Source organism: Rhodamnia argentea, chromosome 10 (genome assembly GCF_020921035.1).
Source record: "Rhodamnia argentea isolate NSW1041297 chromosome 10, ASM2092103v1, whole genome shotgun sequence".
NCBI lineage: Eukaryota > Viridiplantae > Streptophyta > Magnoliopsida > Myrtales > Myrtaceae > Rhodamnia > Rhodamnia argentea.
In genome coordinates, this window is record NC_063159.1 from 21,316,594 (window position 1) to 21,338,060 (window position 21,467).

Below are 21,467 nucleotides of genomic sequence, written 5' to 3' on the forward strand. Positions count from 1 at the left end.
GTATACCAAGTTGGGATTTTATCTTAAGTTTGTCACAGATATATCAGTTTGAATTTTTCATAGCATTAATCATATTTAACAAAAACTAATAGAGAGTAAATTTATCACGTGTGTACTAATTTGAGATTTTTTGTGGTAAAAAACATTAGTTTATGATAAGTTTGTCACGGGGGTATCAATTGAGATTTTTGGTAGTCAAAAAAATAGTTTGAGGTTAATTTGCCATAAGCGTACCGGTTTGAATTTTTCATGGTAAAAAAATTTAATTTTGGATAAATTTATTAAAAAGTGTAGCAATTTTGGGTTTTTCATGATAATAACAAAAAAAGAACAAATTTTCACCTGTAGGACGAGAACGACACATCATCCAACACGCCGACATGCACAGCGAACTACTTTCATCTCGAGAGAGATCTATATTGGAAAGAGGTCGTTCAACTTCAACATACTCATACATCAAATAAAATGAAAATGTCAACGGTGCGTTTATTTATCTGATAAAATGAACGATTTAATTTTTTTTTCTAGAAATAATCATTTGCATTGCTTACGAGAATGAACGAAAGAAAAAAATTCATTGTTCACGAAAATATTTAGATAGGAATTGCTGCAGATAATGAAACATTCTTCGTTGACTAATTATTTCAAGCAACACAAACTCTCATTTTCAAGAGAATAATTTTCAAATCATGCATTTTTCGCGAAACTAGTGGAATCTATCATATTCATCGAGTATGATTTGATTATCTAGGCTCCGTTTGTTTTACGAAAAATGAATGATTTAAGAATAAATTGCTAGAATAGTCGGGGGAGGCCGGGTCATTTGATAGAAATGGAAGGTTTTTACCCTTCAATGACAAAGAAGGCCCCATGGAGTAAAGGGAAATGCAGGAATTCTTGGAAAAAGGGGGAGCGGGCAGCACTGGAGGGAAATTCTCGCGAATAAGGAAGCACGTCGACTCCGAAAGGAAAGCTCGAGCGAGGGATTTACGTCAATAGTTCTTAGAAGAGAGGTCTCAGCTAGCAGTTTGAGCATATCCTGGTAGAATGAAACCATTCTTAATAGGATACCGATAATGAAACATTGTTTATTGACTAATTATTTCAAGCGACACAATCGCTCATTTTCAAGAAAATACTTTTCAAATCATGTATTTTCTGCAAAATTAACAAAAAATATAATATTCATCGAGTACGCTTTGATTATCTAGGCTTCGTTTGTTTCTCGAAGAATGAATGATCTACGAATAAATTGCTACCGATAATGAAACATTCTTCATCGACTATTTATTTCAAGCGACACAATCGCTCATTTTCAAGAAAATATTTTTCAAATCATGTATTTTTCGCGAAATTAACGGAATCTACAATCTTCATTGAGAACGATTCGATTATTTGGGCTCCGTTTGTTTCCCAAAAATAAGTAATTTGGAAATAATTTTCGTGAAAACAATTGCTTGTATCTTTTGAAATAATTAGATAATGGAAAATGTCTTCACTATTAACAATAATTTATGTTTAAGTATTTTCATGAACGATTAAAACATGTTTTGTTTTGTTCTGTCATTTTTGTAAGTGACACAAACAACTATTTATATAAAAAATTATTTTTAAAATTATTTATTTTCTTCGAAATAAACGGAGCCTTAATTACTGGCTTATAATAAATCGTATATTAAGAAGTCGTTAATTTTTTTTTTCTTCGTCGGAAAAAGAAGAAGATGAAAATCAGGGAAGCCGCGCCGTACTTAAAGCCCCGATTCCATTTCGCGCCATTTCAAGCACCCGCGACCGCGGAAAACCAAAATTCACGAGGGAAGAGACGGAGGAGGGAAAGAGATTGAAAATGGAGAGAGATCGCAGTCCGAAGTCTCTCTCTCTCTCTCTCTCCTCCCTCCTTCAGCGAGCGATTTCTCAATCCGCAGGCGCAGTTGGGCTTCCGGATCGAAGGGTAAGCTTCTCCCAGATCCGCAATCCGACTGCCTTTTGTTTCCGGACGCTCGCGTCGGCCGGCTGTTCATTCGATCGTCGCCTCCCACTGAAACCGTTTCGTCGTCCTCAATGCATCGGGCTGACTCGATCCGTGTCGAGATCCGGAGACTGATTGATGAAACCGAGGTCGTATCCGATGCCTGGATTGTGTGCTTGTTTGCTCTTCCCATTTGCTTGTTTCGGCTCGTGTTTCGACTGATTCCTGTCGTTCTGAAATGTCACGCGGCCATGACTACACGTCGAATCGATTCATCGGTACTCGCTCGCCGTCGCTTTTGATCAAATCATAATAGAATCTGGCATTTTTCTCCAGCTAAATTGGTGGGATGAGATAGTTCGTCCAGATTATTTTGCAGGCCAAATTGATGATTCATCTGTACCGAGGCAGCTTATAGTTTTCTCTGTCAGATGGTTCAGGCTGGCTTGGATTTTCTAATCTGTCTTCTCAGTGCAGAGATTGCGTCGTGTCTTGACATTTCCCTTGGTAATTTTGACTACACGGTCCGTGTATCGGCAGCAAGATTCAATCTGGCGCTGATATGTTTCTCTTTCTCACCTATCTGTTGCATCCGCAATTACTGGCCGTACTGTCTTCCTCGTCGTCTCATTTTCTCGAGGGCATTCGAGGAAAGGCACATGAGAACATCTGGCTGTCTGATAAATAAACAATTCTAAACTTCTGAGACATTTCGTATATCTTGGGTCTAATGACACCTAGTAGTTGTGCAATGCCAGTGAGGGATGGGTGGTGAAGGCAAGGTAGCCAAGCATTTTAAAGACTTGTGTCCTCACCGCGACATCCTACTTTACGAAGTGTAGGGAATGTGGGGTCATGAGTGTTATTTTGATGTGTGTTTTGTTCGCAGAGGCTTCCGAATGGATCAGGTTGTGGAAATCGTGGTTTTGTTCTTGGAGTAGCACAAGTGCATACGACAATGATGCATATGGGCTTAATTTGTAGGCACGCCCCCAGGGCGAGGGTTTTGCTAGAGACGAAGAGGTAAGTGACGAATTTCTTACCACTTCTTTGGCACAGCGTTTGAGTCATACTAGGCCTTTTCACCATCACAAATTGTACTTGTTTGAGGGTCTATACTGCTATTTATTTTGTCTGTCACCATTTTTGGGATAGTATATGATGAGTAAAAGAGTGTTCATGTGAAGAGTATGAAGAGATGTGTGATTATGCCATACTTCCTAAATGGACCTCCCAACTCTTGAAAATACAAGCCGCTAGCTTCTCTCTCAAGCTTTATGCTTATGTACACTGCTGCTCAATTCTATAGCTTAAACTGTCTCTTCACTTTTGCATAAAGCGCTTTGAAAAACCTTCCACAATTCAAAGCTTCCACAGTTGTATACTGACATGAAAGAATGGCTCAAACCCTAGCACGAGATGAGTAGCTACAACAACCTCATTAATCCCTAGAATCTCTGCTTTGCGGAACTTCTGCCCATGGTTCATGCGGTTGCCTGGAATTTGCTATCCAAGGCATGGTTTCAACAAATGCTCCGCCTAACATGGTTATTGATCTGGTCTTGTCGGCACCCAACATAGTGTGCATTATTGACCATCATCCTTCTTACCTCTTGTCTTAGACAACTTACTAGCCGGAAAATGCAGTCTGGCCATCAATGGACGGGGTGCCCGTGTTTTCCTATCAAATCCCCTCACACAAACAAATCCTGCAAATTGCAAATTCCTTGTCAGCACAGTAGATAATTGCTCTTTTAGTATTTTCTTCCATTGCACATGATTACATGGAAGATGCTAATAGAACAAGAGTCCATATCTATGAAGTAAAACTTGCAAGTAAACACTATTTGCCTTGGAATATATTACGAAGTAAAGAATCTTTGGTCTAGACAGCTCGAACTCCTTATGATATATTATTCATATGGAGTGGAGGAACTTTGTTCTCTGGTCAATTTGTTTGAGGACAAGAGAGCTCATGTCATTTTTGATATAATTTTTAAAGACGTATTCATTGTCGGAGATGTTTGACATTCCAGAGTTGATTGAGCGTCTTCTCGACTTTTTCCACTTATACAGGTGATTACTTTGTCAGCAATCCTACTGGGAATTATCACGACTCTGTATTGCATCATGTCTCAAAGTTGAACTTCTTCTTGTGTGTTCTTTATTGGCTGCGTAAGAAACATCAAATGGATACTAAACCTATGTATACCTAGATTCTCTGGAAGAGAGACATTTGGAAATAAATGACTTAGATTTTAACAGACTGAATGCTTCACGAATCCTTCACAAGGCTTCAGGAAGCACTTGCTGAGTATACTGCTAATCTCAAATGGGCCAGTCGATCGTGTATACGGCTCATTTCATAGGCAATACATGATTTAAAAGGATGAGAACTCAAGTTGTCACATGTACTAACTGTTATATAGACAATGATGACAATTTTTCCTTGCCATGAGTTGTTTATTGGATGTCTTAAGCATCTAAAATATTGAAGCTGGCATAAGTTCCAAAGCACCTTCCTAATTGAAGGTATCCTATAATGGAGGTGCAAGTAGATATGACTGTAAAAATGGAGATGTCGGGTGAGTGGGGGATTCAAGGTTTAGTGAATGGCATTCTAACCCTAATCAGGATCAGGTCTTCAAATCACTTGAAGTGATAATTTACGGTGTGGATGTGGACTTCTATGATAATGATGCGCAATTCTTTCAATTAGACACTATAGAGATGATGATGCATATTGTCACCTTTCCCCTATTATAGTAGAAGTAGAAAATATTGTGAGCTAGCCTTCGGAAACCATAGCTAGTTATGCTTTGGCTTAATTAGTCAGAGGCTATTCAGTCTTGTGGGCCCTGCCACAAATTGCCGTGCGTAAAAATGACTTCTTTTGTCTACTGATTTCAGATGCCTTTAAAATTGAAGTAAAATTAGGCACAATTTTCTTGCTAGTTTGAGAGTTCTGCGTATTCATTAAAGTTCTGACAAAGCAGTTAATTGTGAAGAAAAGGAAAAATGCTTAAATTGTATTTTTACCGTAATAATCGTAAAAGAGAGAAGAGGTCATTTACATACCTCTCCAGAAGCATTGCTGAATGCCTTCTGTTGGCAAACCTATAACACAAAGATGAGCTTTTAGAAGCCATTAAGACATCGTGGTACTTAGCAATTGTTTCTCATTGTTTACCCTTGAATATTGTCGGTATAGAGGTTCCAAAGTACACAGTCCTCCTTTGAAGTTTCCACAACAAACTCCTAGGAACATCTATAGGATTTATACTTGTCTCATGGTCAGCAAATACCTGCATTATATCAGTCACTGTTAGCATGATCTTAAGGGACGGTGTTCTAGTCATGTTGACAATCAGAGCATAATCAACCTCGTTAACTTGAAAATATGTGCCATTTAGTGGAAAACTCCCCCTCATTGCTGTACGGCATGGAATCTGCTTAATCATGTGTGCACAAATCAGATTGATTTTATTACTTGAGATACTGCCATGTACAGGATAGATACCGAGATTATGGATATTCTAACCAGAAATGTCCCACGAACAGTCTGCGAATTTGATTCTCTTATACCATTACATGAGACACAAGTTATTTCGTTGCAAAGTGTGCCACCTTCTTGGGAATTGCACCGATGTTCAGGTGGTTGAACAGAAGAAGCTGTTTCACCTGATTATGAAACAGCCATCAATGCCATGAACTTGGACTCCTTAAACTTGTTTATGTTTTTTACTCACCTGGTGTCCATATTGCGAGGAGGTATTTGGACGGATCATCTGCTTCTAGCTTGTCCAGCTGCATGTGGTAAAATGGCATTAACACAAAGTGAATGTACATTAGTATAGTTCCAAGAAGATGCAATATTCACTGACCCCATTCATAAGAGGGTGTCCCTCTGGTATTTCATACCTGCAAGATAGTACAATAAAAATATAAGATTGCAGCTTACCATTTGATTCCTATGTACGTTTTACTAGGTGTGACGATAAACTTTGACATTTCGTTCATTTGGATCTAAGGCTATCCTCATCAAACTCTTGTTTTCTCTTACTTGGCTGGTGTAGGTCTCATGGAAGTGTATATCTGATAATTATTTGAAAAAAAGCTGATTAAATTGTATCATTGTCTGGTAAAATGTCTCGCCACCAGGAAAAGTATTATTGCATTCAAAGAATGAGAATCATATGAGAGTAACTTGAGCAGTCAAGAAGGTTAGACTTACACTAGGTGCTCCGTCCGCAGCCGGCTGACATTTTTAAGCTTAGGCACAGGAATGGAGGCAGCTTCTGGGGTTAAAGCCACTAAAGCTTTTGACATGTCATCTTCTTGAAGGTCCATGTTGTGCTGCATGTACTTCTGCAAATTCTGAGTGAACTCTTTCATGTTAAGTTTGATTGTAGGAATTTCGTTGAAATCATCTGAAAACATATCCTCCATGTCAATTTCTCCTATCTGAGTGCAGTCTGGTTCTGGGGTTGCAGGTTCCTCTATAATAGGTAGACAGGTACTTGCTCCAGGTCTTGCTTCTTGTTGCTGTTCTTGTAAGTTCTCCTTTGCCAGTGGTAAAGTCAGAGGCAATGTCTCACCAATGTTTTGGCTGGCTATATTTCTTCCCATTGCAGTCACTATGCTCTTTTCCTCTGGCCCGGGAAGAGCAAGCCTTGCACTGTACAAAATATGAGTGCTGAATATATAGAAGAACATGTGTCCTCGTCTGGTAATATTTGCAGTCTGTGATGATGATATGTATACTAGCTATTGCTATTGAAGTATCACTATCATGATGAAAAGAAAACAATAATTGGTCATCAACTAATTAGAATTGGATGTGGAAAGTCCAAGTTTCATTTCTAGATTTAATATCTTCCTTACCGACGCGCTAAGCAGGTGCATCTATTGCTGGTACTGTTTCTTAGGCCATGCTTTTCAGCTTTAACTTTTATGCATCTAAAACTCAGGTTCTTTTTTTTTTTTTGGAAGTAGGGGTCTTGTTTGTGTGGAACTTCAATGTGATTGTGTTCACACAGAACAGGAACATAATTGTTGGAGACGACGATACCTTGCAAAAGCACTTGCAAAGTGTCTGCATTCTCCTCTCATAGGACAGGCATTGCAATTAGGTTTGCTTTTTGTGCAGAAGACCTGCATTAATTTCATATCATTGATCACTCTCAACTGCCATTAGTACTGTAAGTGAAACACTTCATCTGTAGTGGCCAAAGGAGAAAAAAGAACATCTGGAACTGAATGATATCATACCTTTCCAAATGTTATCATCTGGTAATGCAGCTCATACCTGCATGCAAAGATTTTGTTAATTAACTGATTGTCATAAATTCAATCTAGAGTAGGTACTGTGCACTAAATTAGAAAATAGCATCCTTACAATGTTCTCTGATCGAGCTTGCACAATCTTGGCCATAGATATTGTTGAATAGATTCTAAGACAGGATAGCTAGACAAACCCAAAGATTAGTACGTTCACTGCAGGTCTGTGGAATCAGTTAATAAGTGGCTGGATGATACTTACAGTTCCAAAAGATGCAATTGAAGTGACTCGGGCAATGGTTGTAGTGGTACCCATCCAAGCCTTACAGCTATACGTCCAACATTTGTGTCTACCTGTTCACAATGGCAGCTAGCTGACATTATCTGTCAAAACAGTGATGATGTCTCTGGTTATGCTTTCAACTTACTGGAAAAGCAAGGTGGTGGAGTGTTAAAAGCCGCACACACTCGACGCTCTTCAACCCCAAGCCTCTCATGCTTAGCAGATATTCTCTACAAAACCCGAGACAGATGTGAGGATTGAGGAAAGTTTCATCTAATATACTTACTGGAGAACTGACATTGCGTTACCTCAGAATACTATATAATAGCAATTATTGGGCATAACGCATGAAACTCACTATTGAGAGAAAAAGTTAAAAACATTTGACTTCGATAAAAAGACACTAGTCAATGAATGCATTTTGCCACAAACAATGTGCAAATTGAATCAGAAGTATGTTAGACCATACTTTGCTTTGTCAGGTGGAACATCCCTGAGCCATTCTAGATCAACACTTCCATGTTCTCTCATAAGACGATTGAGGAAATCCTGCATATTTCCAGGCTCCTGATATTATATAAAGCCTCCTTGATGTAACTAATGGTAATATCACTAATGGGTTCTGTAGTACCTTGATTCTTCCTGCAAGTACGTTATTCATTCCTCGTTCTTTGATGGCATCAGCAATTTCATTGACATCTGCACATCTGACAGCTTCCCAGTCCACAGAGTCCATTGTGTTTGGCGTTCTTACTCTTTTCCTTCCATTGGATTCTGCCCGTCTTCTTAAGCTATCCCAGTCAAAATCTTCTTTCTTCTCCTTACCAGCACCTCTACTCTTTCCTTTTGAATTTGTTTTATTCATCTTGTTTGATTCGTCAGTTAGCGAAAGACCATGCTTAGAAGGGTGTGTATCTGCAGATTCTTGACCAGCTCCTTTTGAAATGTCCCCTGTGCCCGTGCTTTCTTTTCCCCCTACAAGTTCTGAGAAGCACACGTCTGTCTGTATTTTGCTGGTTTCCCCATGACACGCTGCTTCAGGTACAATCTCACGGTCCACAGCAGGCCTGTATTCAGAGTTTTCACCTCCTAGACAGCTGTTGCATGGTGGACTATTCTCGACCGTTTCTTCACAAATCTCTGTCTTCTTACTGTCTGTTGTAGTGAAACTTGTTGCTGTTTCATCCTTGATAATTTGCTCATTCTCATTCTTGGAGCTCTCAGAAAAGTTGGTTTTTCGTATGAACTTTTCTGGACATTCAACTTCTGGAACTCCCAGACAGCAGGTGAAACCTGAGGTAGATCTTGGACATGAAGTGTCTGTTTGCAGTGTTTCCTCACCATCCTCCATCTCACTGGATTTGTTTATTACATTCTCCGTATGCTCGTTAACTGACGCATCTTCAATTTCATGAAGAGAAACCTCTAGTGGAACATTTGAGCCAGCCATACCCAATAGCTGCATAAATGACTGTAAACCATCCAAGCTGTCAGTTTTGGAAAAAGTATTCATCAGAACATCTGAACTTGATCCTGTCCTTTCAGCAGCCTGAGCTGGTGGCGAGTCCACAGAACTTTGAGATGATATCACCGAATTTGGAGATGAACTTTCTGCTTTCCCATCTCCTTTGATATGACCCTCATCTATTTCGGTTATTGCAGCAGTTGAAATATCTACAATCAAAGGAGATAACTTCTCTGAGACTTTTCCACTTGAAATTGACATCTGGCATTTTGGCTCGTCTGCTAAGCTAATGGAACAAACTTTACTTCCAACAAAATTATCGCTGTTGACAACCTCTTTTGTTTCATTCTTCTCATACTCATTGTTAGTGATTGAGCTCTGGCCCCACACTGTTTCATTTAGACTTTTTTCACTCAAGGGGTACTCCATCTCCAAGATGTGCGTATCTGGTTCATTGATAATTATTGCAGTTCCTTCATGAGAGCACATTTCTGGGATTCGTCTCTGTGGAAAACGCGATGCCAGTGACATGAATGCCGAACTGCAAAAGCAAGAAAATTGGAAGAGAGAATCCTTTTCAGTGAAAGACACAAAGATCTCGAGTATAGTGTATCAGAAACGCCAATTTACCTAGACAGATGGTCTGATACATTTTGAGTTAGAAACACTCCTACAACCGAATCAACCACTGATCCTTTCCATGGAGAAAAGCGTCTGTCACCTGCAGAAATACATCGTGGTTATCTTTTTTAAGCAGTTGGTGAAGTCGATAAGTGAGGGCTGAGACCTGTCACATAAGTGCAGTGAAGTTCTTGAATGACATGGTTGACAGTATCACACTGTGAATTTTGTATGGCCTTGGTGAATAATTTTAACAATTGCTTTTAGGGGAACCTTTTCACCATGGGTACAGTCGCTATTATTTGCTGCACTGCTTCTATTCCTTGACAGGTACCTGCGATTTCTACAGTCAGCACTCGTGCTTTAACAGCTTCACAAAAGGTTTTACAATTTCCCTGATATCCTTTCGAATTCTCCCACTTAGTGTCATTTAGCAAAGGCTTTGGTAAGGTAGTGTCATCATTTAATCTGAAAGGTCAGTGAAGATATCCCTTGCCGCTTTGAAGTTTAGCAAGTCACAGACCTTGTCCATGTTAATGGCATGGCTTAGGTCAGCATGCAATGAGGGGATCCAGTAGGGGTTTATAAGTTCCATTTGTGCTCTAACATGAATAGAGTTCTCTCTGTCTCTCTCAAGAAGCAGTTGGGGAAGTGATTAGTGGGGCTGTGATGAGGAAATGATTAGTCGGGCCGTGATGAGGAAAAACGTAATCAGCTTATCTTAATTTGGTAGTACGTGGATTAGATCATTATCCACCTAACAGGTAGATTGATTTTGGGAGTCACCTGGAGCCATTGAATATACATAACATACCTTGTACAAGATGCATACGTGCAATAAATGAGTCTGCACGCCCCTGGAAGACTCTCCGTTCTTCCTCCCACCATCTTGCCTTCTCTTCATCTGTTCCATCAATACCTTCACTATTTATATTCTCCAAAAGAAGCTTCCACACTCGGCTGGTTTCTTCATCAAGGTCAACTTTTGGTCGTGGGCGTCGTTTCTTCACTGGACCAAATGAATTGTCAAAAGGCACGATGGTTCCGTCCCTCTTATAGAGAACAATCGCATTGTGCTCATGATTTGTCATTTCATAGGATGCTAATGCATTTTGAATTCCATTGGTCTCTCTATTGATATCTAGGTGCTCTAGTTGTTTGATGATCACATCTAAAGAGGTCATCTGTCTCCACAATAACTCTGTTTGAGCCCCTGCAAGAAAAGAAGAATTTAATTAGTTTATGGATTAGGGTTCCTCGAACATGATTGGATCAGCCAACCCAAAGGATCGGTCGTTTTTTGCTTAGGTACCTGATGATCTATTGGAAGTGCTTTGGTTATTGTGCATGATAAGTGGTCCATGCAATTGCAATGCACCACCATAGGCTGAAGTAACAAGAGAAAGTCTCTTCTTAGTTCGTTTCTTTCTTGACAGCGTTGATTGTATCTCCTCAAGCAGGGCTTCTATGCAAGAGTGCGGTTTCTGTGAGTAACCATATTCTGCTTGTTTGTGGGAGTCATCTGGTAGGAGCCTGATTAATGAGGCAAAATCTCGTACCCGAGTTGGAGCCCTGGATCTCTTTTTGGTCGCCTTGTTTTTTTTATTAATTTCTAGGAGACATCCGACCGTTTGGTGCCTATTGTCAAGTTCTGCTCCCAACTCTCTAGTTGTAGCTGGATAAAAGGAATTAGGCTGAGGTGGGCTGCTCCAGTCAGTTACTTTAGCTGCGGATGTGTGAGATGTCCCTGTATTTTGCTGCACCTTCTCTGTTCTCTTCCTCTTATGTATGACTGGGAAGTGGATCCAAGACGTTGTCATGTATGCTTGTAAGCTATTGTATTGGGCTCCAAGAAAATTTGTGCTGCCGAATTTTGCAAGTTCACAAGTATCTAATTTCCTCTTACATTGTGCCTCGTATTCCCCCATAAACAAAGCCGTGCTCTCGCCGCAGTAGGGAGCCTCCTGACCTTTTCCCCATTCTTCTGGATTGGCTCTTGGAGTGACGAGTGCAATGGTGTCACATCCATTGTTAGCAGACAATTGGCCTTTCTTGTTGAGGATCTTCCTTGTATAACCGGCATCTGAGTGCTCTGGATTATGGTTATTTTGGACAAAACTCATCTCTCCCATGCCCTGTTCTGGTGTTGAAATGTAGTTTTTCTCTGTTGGGCCTGCGCTGCAGTCAAGTTCGCTTTTGTTTCTGTTTTCTAGAAAGACTTCGAATTCTTGGGCAAGCTGCTTGCTTAGGTTCGGCTGAACGCTCCTATTTTGTTGGAGATCCTGCGCTGGTGATTCTAAAGCAGATGCTGATGTGTGAAGTGTCTTTTCCATCGGCTGTTCTTCGATGTCGAAGTTCAAGGCCTTCCTGCAGGACTTTTTGGGTAGTTGGCGTACTTCTAGATCAAGGGAGGAGTCCTCAGCCCCTTCTCTGGGTAAAGCTGGTGGTTTATCAACTCCTTTTCTCCTCACATATTTTCTCTTAACTGTGGTCTTCCCCCCATCAGCAGGCTTTGAAGCTGTTGACCTCGGAGTCCTTTTCGGCTTTCCCTCTTTCACCACCTTTGGCCTGTGTTTTTTCCTTCTCGTCTTCTGTTGCGGAGTTTTGTTCAAGCTCATGATCTGGGGGTCTCCCTTCTCAGGGTCGTGATTCTCCATCAACGCGGAAACAGCAGAAGATGGCGACCCCATCACAGGCTCTTGGAGCTCTTTATCTTGTCGACCAACCTCAGGTCCGAGCCTCTTGGTGGCATCTCTATCCACCTCCTCCATGTTATGCTCAACCCCCCTCCCCCTTTCGTACGTGCATATGTTGTGCGTTTGAGAAGCAATTTTCTTTTCTACTCCGAGGGCCTTTTCTGGGGTAATCGGTGCGAAATGAAGAAAACCTTTCGACATTGCATCTTCAGATGTCGATGGTGGCAAGTTCAAGTCATATGCGCGTATTTGAGCATTCGCAAACCCATCTGCACGGCAAGTTGTTGCATAAGTTTTAGATTGAGCAATCAATGTAGACGATGCAATCTAACTAATATTGAAGAGCATATAGTCAAATCGTGGTTTAGGTTCCGAAAATGAATGCAGTAAAGAATTAGATTGTAGTTGCGAAATGTTTTACGGCACCAGGTGACACAATTTTTTGTTCCTCTCATTCATCGCCTTGCTAACTACTAACTCTACATTCTCAAATCCAACATCCTTGTACTTGGTCAAGATGAATCACTCGCTCAAACGTTTCTTTGCATTACCTCTTGTCACTTTTGTTTTTAGCTTGAAAATGTTTTCACTGTACCATGAACTGGTGTACCAAAAATAAATTAGACGTTAAAGAAGCATGGCGTGGTCATAGGTGGCCATAGCACGATGTGAAATTAAGGTAATTCTTAAAAAAGAAAAAGTCAAATTGTGATTAATTATTATATACCTTTTAATCGATAAAGGCTGTTGAGTTTGGGGGACCCTGTGTTGGTGGGCCTGGATGGTATTTATTATCAAATACCTAAAAATTATGCGAAATTGTAAAAGTTCGAACTTATAGAAGATTTGGCCATGACTCACGAGTCAAATAATGACGTGGCACCCATTCGATCAAGTCAAATTTCGATTGATCGCAAAAAAAAAATATATATATATTAAAAAAGTCCTAACGGGATAGGGATTCACGTGCGTAAATACGCGTGGATCCAGATGCTGATGTGGATTCACATGATTCGATAAGCTTACCCAGTCATATCGACGCATGTAATCTGAAGTTTGGACGGCGTGTCATGTCGTGTCAGTTTAAGGCAGTTGAAAAAGATGAGATTCAAGTCCCGAAGAAGATCGGTCCGAACTCACCCGGATAACTTGCCCAGTGATTTCCATCGACCCATGGACGGTGCGGCGGATCGGGCTCGGCAACCCTGAAGTCTGCGACCGGGCTCGGAGACGGCCACGGACTGTCTCCGTGTGGATCGGAGAAGGAGATGAAAGAACTCTTTGGGTGTTCATCCGGTGGCCCTCCCATGGCCGCAGCGTCTACCAGAGCCAACAGGCCCTGGAAGTGACCACTCTCCACCGCGACACCAGCCGAGACCGACAGATTCTGCCACATCCTGGCGGCCTCGTCCTGGCCGTAGAAGCCGGCGGCGGCCAGATCGTCGAGGCCTCCCATCATCTTCGGGCCACCGTCACGGCCTGAACTGCTGGACGGAGCAACGCCGTCGGTCCGCCGAACCGGGGCGAAACCGGGCGGGAATTCGTCCGATTCCGACGAGTCCTCGCCGTTCGCCTCGGTTTCCCGCGTCTCCATGCAGATTGGCCCCGGCCGCGGCAAAATGGGCTTGGCCGGGGTCGCCGGGATCCACGAGGTCGGAGCTCGGACCTCCTCATCGCCCGCGCCTTCCATAAATTCCCAGTTTCCAGGTAAGCCGTTCAAAATTTCCGCAGTCAAATTCAGCTTCTCGGGACAAAACAGCACTTAAGCTGCAGAATCTCTCAGTCCCGCGAAGGGTAAGAACAGGATCACAAGCCGAAGCTTTCACACAAGATCACGGGGCAAAAGATCCGGCGCAAAAGGGGAGCTGATCTGCTTCTCCTGGTCCCGAATCACCTCCTCGAGATCAGAAGAACCCCCCCTGAAACGCCCCCAGAAAAGAATTTAGACGGAAAAAACGAAATGGGTTCTTTTCGTCACCGATTCCGGCGGAGAGAACACCATGAGCGACTGATGAATAAGAAGAAGAAGAAGAAGAAGAAGAAGAAGAAGAAGAAAGGGGTGAATCATGGAGCCGAGGTTTTTCCCAGCTGAAGAAAGGGCTTCTCTTTTAATTCTGAGTAGGTAGGAGAAACAGAAAATCCCCCACGTATTTCTCCAACCCCCCCTCCTCAGAAAATGCCACTTTATCCTCTACTGTTGCTACATTTTACTCGTGACTCCCACACCCAACCAAACCAAACCCAAAAAAAAAAAAAAAAAAAAATCATTTACCCAACAGCGAGAAAAAAAAAATCAATTTTTTTTTTCTTTCCGGCGGAATGAAGAGAGAAAAATCACAACTTACTGCAAAACTAGCAAATGCCGGAGATCGGGAGCTGGGAATGGGAAGACGAGCAAAAACGTCTCTCGCACCACCGAGCAGAAGCAGCAGAAGAAACCGAAACCCAGAAAGGAAGAAGGCTGTTATTTTATTAGGTGGGGCTCTTTAAAGCGATAACCCCACCCCTCTTTCCCCGTCAAAAATTAAAAGGAAAAAAAAAAGGTTAAAAGGAAACTCATAATTAATATGTAAATCAATCTTTCTTGTGTTAATTAGTACTGGGCGTAATTACGGAATTAGACAAGAGGGGGTTTAGCCCGTGAGGTCTCCGTCCCGCTCTCCGCTCCTTCAACCACGTTCACCCCTCCCGCCCGACACTTGTCCCCTCCCTCCCGACACGTGTCCCTCCCCTTCGCAGCCCCGCTCCGTCATTAATTGCTCCCATTCGCTCACGACCGGTCAACCAACGCCCCCCAAAATCGTCTGACCTTAATACCCATCAGTGGAATTTTGCGGCGGAGCCTTGTTTTGTGATTTGAGACCCTCATGTAAAAAGTCACCTGCAAAAATACACGTCAGGTCGAATGATAAGCGTGTTAGTTTTTCTCGTTAAAGTTGAAAATCATTGAGGTCGAATCGAGGCCGAGAACGGATTGCTAAATTTTGTAAGAGTAGCGATAGTCTATCCTTTATCTAATTTATCGGGAGGAAAAAAATGTAAGGTTCGTTCATGATTTAGCTAATTGAAAGCACATAGTGAAGATTGACCGAACGGCATATGCTAGTCTGATCATTGATCCGTTGAGATGCATGCGTGAGTTGTGTTGAAATAAATTCCATATCGGATAGCGTGGTGTGATGCGGTTAACATATTTTTATTGGAAACATGTTGATATAGAAAGATACCTAAATTAAGGGGGTAGAACTAAATGTGAGCTGTGAGGTAGTGTGTAGCATTGATATATCCTAATTGGCGCATGGTAAATGTATTGGACTTCTAATGTGCCCTCTTGGCTCTTGGTGATCTCGCGCTTTACGGGCAGCCTTGTGATTCGGTTTGGCGAAAGAGACCACATCGAAAGTGAGTGCTGTGGTGTAGTCTTCATGGTTCAGCTTGGAGAAAGAGACCAAAAAAAAAAAAAGTAATGAATAGAAATGAATAACGACTAGAAGAAAGGTATGTATTGAGCTTCTACTATGCCCTCCTCATAAATCGTATCAAAATCGATTCTCGATTGTTAACCCTTCCCGATGTGAATCGGTGTTTGGTGAAAATCTCAAGGAAAGAATTTCATAACCAACGCGGTTCCCGAACAACCGTATGGTTTGTTTTGGTGAACGAAATCCTGGTTGAAAGTGGGTGTTGTGGTGTAGCAACGAAGTCTCGTCGATGGTAGTTTTCATGGTTTATCTTGGAGAAAGAAACTAGATTTAAGGTGAACATCAGAAATTCACGTTGAGACATGTCGACGCAAAAGGATATTTGAATTTTGATGGAGCAAACCTCACACCAAGCGCACAAGTGGGGGATAAATTATTGAGATGTACTCGTGAGTTATGTTAGAAAAAGTCACACAACAGAGAATGAGTGTGGTGTGTATACGCGTAAGTTGTGTTAGAGAAATCATTGCAAAAGAGAATTGGTGCGGTGTAAAATACCTTAATATATCTCAATTGGAAACATGATGATGCGGAAAAAATACTTGAATTAAGGGAGAGCGAACCTAACGTTGAGCCGACACATGAGGAAAAGATTATTGAGATGCACGTGTGAGGAATGCTAAAAAAAAAAAAAAAAAGCTTCACATTGGAAAATTAGTGGGGCAGGTGATAGTAAACATATCTTTTTTTCGCTCATAACTAATTGGTTTAAACTTTTGAGCGAAGATAGTTCTAATTAGATATGCCGATAGCTTTAGACTCGGATTCTTCCTCAGTGATCTCTCCCTACGAAGGAATTGAGCTTTCTCTACACACGCACAACATAATCAAGTTGACATGACTCGTACAGCTACTCAAAAACCCTGACACACCTCCTCCCCTCTTCTTACCTTTACTAGATTACTGTCACGACGCGAGCCTCGCTGCAGCATGACATAATTTTGTTGTTCTCATGATTCGTTGTCGACGCACCTAGCCCTCCCCACCAGCCACTCCATCTCTCCACTGTGGCCACCCTGTGAATGGGGTGAAAATCATTTGCATTGGTGACGGAGGCTCGGACTAGCCACAACGACGAAGGAGGCGACGTTGCATGGCTGATGACTATGGTCCGGTCTCCGATTCTAGTTACATTTCGTTATTATTATAAAATTAAACATCCTAATTACCCATTCTTCTCACAAAAGTGAATCGAAGGAGCTTGTAATGAAATATATGACGAAAGTACTCAAAAGTATAAAAAAAAATGAGAAATTTGAAATGACGCAAATATATGATCAAGGTACTCACGGTCGATTTTTGGATCCACACAGGAATCGGACCAAACCGTCGGTTTGGCTCTCGGGTGCGTCCAGGAACCGGTGGGCTAATTCCCTATTCCAAAAACCGAGAACCAGCTCTTCTAATCTGGTTTCTGATTTTAAAGTGGGAATCGACTCATCTTAGAATCGATCACTCTTAATGTAGGCTAGAGAGAATGAAGAAGAGAGAAAGGCAAAAATGGAAAGAGAAAAAGTTCAAATAATGTGAGGGGTTAAAAGTAGAAAAAGGAAGACAAATCTGGAACGTCTACTGTCACATGTTGAGATCTCAAGGGGATAATTTGAAAATGTTAACTTACATCCTAATTTTAGTGGATCCCAATTCTAATTATAGAAAGATATGGACCAAAATAATACGATTGTTGGTAAGAAAAGGCCCTTTCTTTCCTTTTTTTCTTTTGAAAATTGATTATGTAATAATTTTTGGGTGTCCGTAACATTAACAGTCTATTTTGGATATTAAGAAATAAATAATAGTTAATTAATACTATTGGGGGATTCACTCCTTCAAGAATTTGTAGCCCACAACGTACAATTATTCTTACAGTCACTCAAAGACTATTATTCTAGCGTTTTGTTTTTGGTTGAAGTAAGAAAGGGCTTTGACGGGTCTACTTTTTTGTTATAAGAGGTTAAATGGCTCCTGCTTACATTAAACAAAACGGAAAATTCTAATTTTTTTTCCGTGTGATACGAATACTTTAAAAAAATTTGTTTTACTAATATTCGAACTTATAGTAATGATTAAAAAATACCTTCCCTTAAACTTCGGCAAAAGGATACTTGGAGTGTTAATATTTATGTACATTGCTTACTTTAGTGCCAATTTTTTTTATCACTTAAGTGCTAAATTGAAGAAAAAAAGATCACTTAAGTGCCAATTCCGGCGAAAAAAAATCATTTAAGTGTCAATTCCGGCCAAACAGTATACGTGACATTTTTTTTTATTAATTTCTTAATATTATGTCGAATTTTTTTTTTTTAAAAAAATCAGCACACGTGGCAAATGTTTTTAAAAAATTCAATCCACGTGGACTTTTGAAGTAAAAATTAAGCAGAAAAATAACTTCAAAAAATCATAAAAAAAAAATAACATCTCAAGTGGTAGCGGCAAGGGCTCGCCGCCACCCACCATTGCCGGCCGACGATGGGTGGGGGAGTTCCTAGGGGGTTCGCCGAGCCTCGATGACCCGTGCTATGGCGAGGCCTCGCGGACCCACGACGAGTGGCGAGGCCATGGTGGCCCCCTTGGGAACTCCCCCACCCATCGCCGGCCGGCGATGGTGGGTGGCGGCGGCGATGGCACACAGCCCTTGCTGTTGCAACTTTAATTTTTTTTTTTTGCTTATTTTTTGTTTTTTAGTTTATTTTTACTTTTTTAACATTATGTGGATTTTTTTTATTGATTTTCTATTTTTATTTTTTTGCTAGCTAGGATCCTCCGGCGAGCCACATAGATGCCACGTATGCCTCCGGTGATACTCACTAGAGTTAGCACTTAAATAACCCTTTTTCAAAAAAATTAGCATTAAAGTGATTAAAAAAAATATTGGCACTAAAGTGAGTGACGTACACAAACATTAGTACTCCAAGTGTCCTTTTGCCCTTAAACTTCAGTCCACAATGGCAGTTAAAGTTCCAATATAGTACCTTTCGCAAAGAATGTTGGGCAAACAAATCTGACGTGGTAATGGACACATGCTACTACATCGACCAATAACGTAGTCACGTCAGATTTTCAACGACCACACACTATGCCATGTTTAATGGCCATATGGATAAAAGGTACTTTTGGTCATTGATATAAGTTTATGACATTGGCAAAACAAACAAAAATTTTGGATATTAGGACTTTTGATGGGGTTATACTAAAAATAAAAACTTTATATGGGAAATGTGGAGTCAACAGTGCCCACAACCTATTAAGAGGGTTTCATGCCTTATGTGAAATCTGTATACATCCATTTTATGGGTGATTGGTTCTCAATCCGATCCGATCCCACTCTGAAATTGAGAGCCAAACCGGTTCTCGGTCTCTAGGATCGAGATCCGAACCCCGTCCGGTTCACTTCCCAGGAGGTCCAATCATTGGGACTAGTTGTATTTTTTTGTGATTTATCATTAGATTTTTTTTTGTTGATAACATATTCATCAGACCACCTCTCATTAATTGCATCTCCTTGTCGCTAAACCCGAAAGTCATATTAAGCATCATAAGCATCTTAGGTTAAGGTTTAGATTTACATTTCAAAATTTTTTAAAAAGAAATATTAGTCGGTCCGGTTCCCCTTGAAATCGTGAATCGGATCGACTATAATCGATTCCAACTTTATGGAATCATGAACTCGGATGGAGCCCCCATGAATCGAACCCAACCGGTTTGTTCGGTTCAATCTGAACGATTCTTGATTCGATCGGTCCATTACACTCAGCCATAATCCGTTCCGTCGCCTATATAGGCATCACATGAACTTCTTGAGCAGTTGCTCGGAAAACCCTCTTTAACAAAAAATAGACCTGTCAAAGACTCAAAATGGATCATAGATTTGTTTCTCAAGTTATATTTGATGGGTTGAGTTACTATATGGTTGGTCATATTCAGTAAATAGACCCTAAAGTGGTTTAGAATGGTAAAAAATAATATGAATGTCAAATGGATTCACAACTTACTATGACACAACCCACATTTATGTCTCTCTTTACTCTTTCTCGTCCTCACTCAATCTCGCGCTCACTTTCACCTCAATTTGAGTACGAGTTTTCTTAATTTATGTTTCATATAGAAATGTTTTAGTAATATGAGTAGGGTTGGACATGTGTTGAGTTGTGTACGAGTCACCGAATTTATATTGCATGAAAATGGGTTGAATGGGTAAATTTGGGTTGAACCATTTTTGACCCGACATGACTCACCGTTCGATGGGTCTAAGAAAAAGTTTAGATAATATAAAAATTGAAATTAAAGTTCTATTAGCTGACTTACCGGTTAAAGAACAGACTTCTTTATTGATTAGTGGTACGATGTAAATGCCTAAATCATTAGATGCAAACGATTGCATGCTTAAATTGACTAGCGCCATCCATGTTAACGAAAGATTTAGTAAGTTCCTAACTGAAATTCTCCGTCCTAAGAAAACGATGACAGATAATTCTCTTCAAATTGTCAAGTAGACTTGCATTGTTCTATAACTACCTACATCACACGCGAGCAACTCACCACCGGAACAAAGCATCTATGGCAATGTCGTGCAAACCAACTCGAGAATGGTTTCTCTAATTGGCTACAAAAATCCAACTAACACTCGTTCGACCAACGGCACGTCCAAGGGATCCACGCCGGCGCCGGCCGCCACCTCTCTTCTGATCGTTAACTCGCACTTGTCTAATAAAAAGCTAGGCATCCGACAACGCGTCCGACCGATCCATGACGATCTTGCCTAGCTTAAACCTAAAATGCAAAAGCGATGCCAACGAGTCTCACGCGCGCATTTGTGCGTTGTCTCATTGTAACCGGATTTTGAGGAAAAGACGATAAAATCTAATCGCGGAGATAACGAAACCGCTTGGGCATCTGAAGCATCCACCTCACCTTCGCATTTCCCCATTTTTATTCTTTATTATATCGTGTTTGTCCGCACTGATTTGTCGGTCACTGAGGCTCGTGACTCTCGAGCCCAAAGGGGAATCTTATCTTTGCCTTGTCTCTCTCACCTATGTATCCGGCAGTTCAGGGATCTTCGGTGTCCTTATCCAAGTAGTCCAAAATTTCGTTTGTCCAGAAAAGAATGAATGATGCGAAAACTTATATTTCTAATAATGTTCGCCTGTATAGTCTAAAATTCTTTGTCGATGAAAAGTATGTTCATTACCGATAGCAATTTACGCCTAAACATTTCGGTGAACGGTGAAAATATTTTTCGTTCGTTCAGTTTTGCAAGTAATACAAGTTATCATTTTTAAGGAAAATATTTGTCGGATCATTCGTTTTCCTCGACACAAACGGAGCCCCAAGTTTAAGATTAAAATCCTTTTACATGATATGTGGAGACAAGAAACTTACTAGGTAACTTCAGGACGATATTGGGTTATAAGTCACACAAGAAAATGATACAAACGGTCGTTGAATTTTGGCTCATTATGCAATGTGGTCCTTGAACTTTAGTCCAATGCGCAATATGTTCCCTAAATATTTAAATTATTCGATACGGTTCCCTTACTTTTGGTACATTTTTATTTTAGTTCGTGCACTATATGAAAGTGTTCAATCTCGTCATTCCTTCATTCAAGTTAAAGTGATAATTTTTATATAGCTCAAGGGCTAAATCGAACAAGTACTAAAAGTTCAAAGG

At 40.8% G+C, this 21,467-nt stretch overlaps 1 protein-coding gene and 1 long non-coding RNA gene across 4 annotated transcripts; one reads left to right on the forward strand and one right to left on the reverse strand.

The window, feature by feature from the left end:
- Positions 1-1,845: 1,845 nt before the first annotated feature.
- Positions 1,846-6,596, forward strand: LOC125316758. The gene is made up of 3 exons (XR_007199842.1): positions 1,846-2,751; positions 2,859-2,992; positions 6,463-6,596. It is a non-coding gene; the product is annotated as an uncharacterized LOC125316758 (long non-coding RNA).
- Positions 3,152-14,801, reverse strand: LOC115735059 (transcriptional activator DEMETER). 3 transcript variants are annotated; one of them, XM_030666105.2, is made up of 20 exons: positions 14,660-14,801; positions 13,455-14,233; positions 10,931-12,583; positions 10,433-10,831; positions 9,628-9,718; positions 8,164-9,538; positions 8,002-8,081; positions 7,678-7,762; positions 7,512-7,603; positions 7,368-7,436; positions 7,241-7,277; positions 7,041-7,123; positions 6,204-6,647; positions 5,854-5,890; positions 5,719-5,776; positions 5,511-5,650; positions 5,353-5,418; positions 5,160-5,274; positions 5,048-5,086; positions 3,152-3,678 (listed from the first exon to the last, which is right to left on the reverse strand). In XM_030666105.2, the coding sequence occupies exons 2-20, from the start codon at positions 14,002-14,004 to the stop codon at positions 3,557-3,559; spliced, it is 5,535 nt and encodes a 1,844-aa protein (XP_030521965.1). In that variant the 5' UTR covers positions 14,005-14,233; positions 14,660-14,801; the 3' UTR covers positions 3,152-3,556. The 3 variants fall into 3 exon arrangements, with proteins under 3 accessions (XP_030521965.1, XP_048141992.1, XP_048141991.1); XM_048286035.1 differs by lacking the exon at positions 14,660-14,801 and having other exon boundaries at positions 10,931-11,791; positions 11,864-12,583; positions 13,455-14,324; XM_048286034.1 differs by lacking the exon at positions 14,660-14,801 and having other exon boundaries at positions 13,455-14,324.
- Positions 14,802-21,467: the final 6,666 nt, after the last annotated feature.

Coding starts and splice junctions, on each gene's coding strand:
- LOC115735059 (XM_030666105.2), bottom strand. CDS start 14,004: ATGGAAGGCGCGGGCGATGAGGAGGTCCGAGCTCCGACCTCGTGGATC. Junction 7,604..7,677: donor TCCACCACCTTGCTTTTCCA/GTAAGTTGAAAG, acceptor CATTGTGAACAG/GTAGACACAAATGTTGGACG. Junction 7,437..7,511: donor CAATTGCATCTTTTGGAACT/GTAAGTATCATC, acceptor GGGTTTGTCTAG/CTATCCTGTCTTAGAATCTA.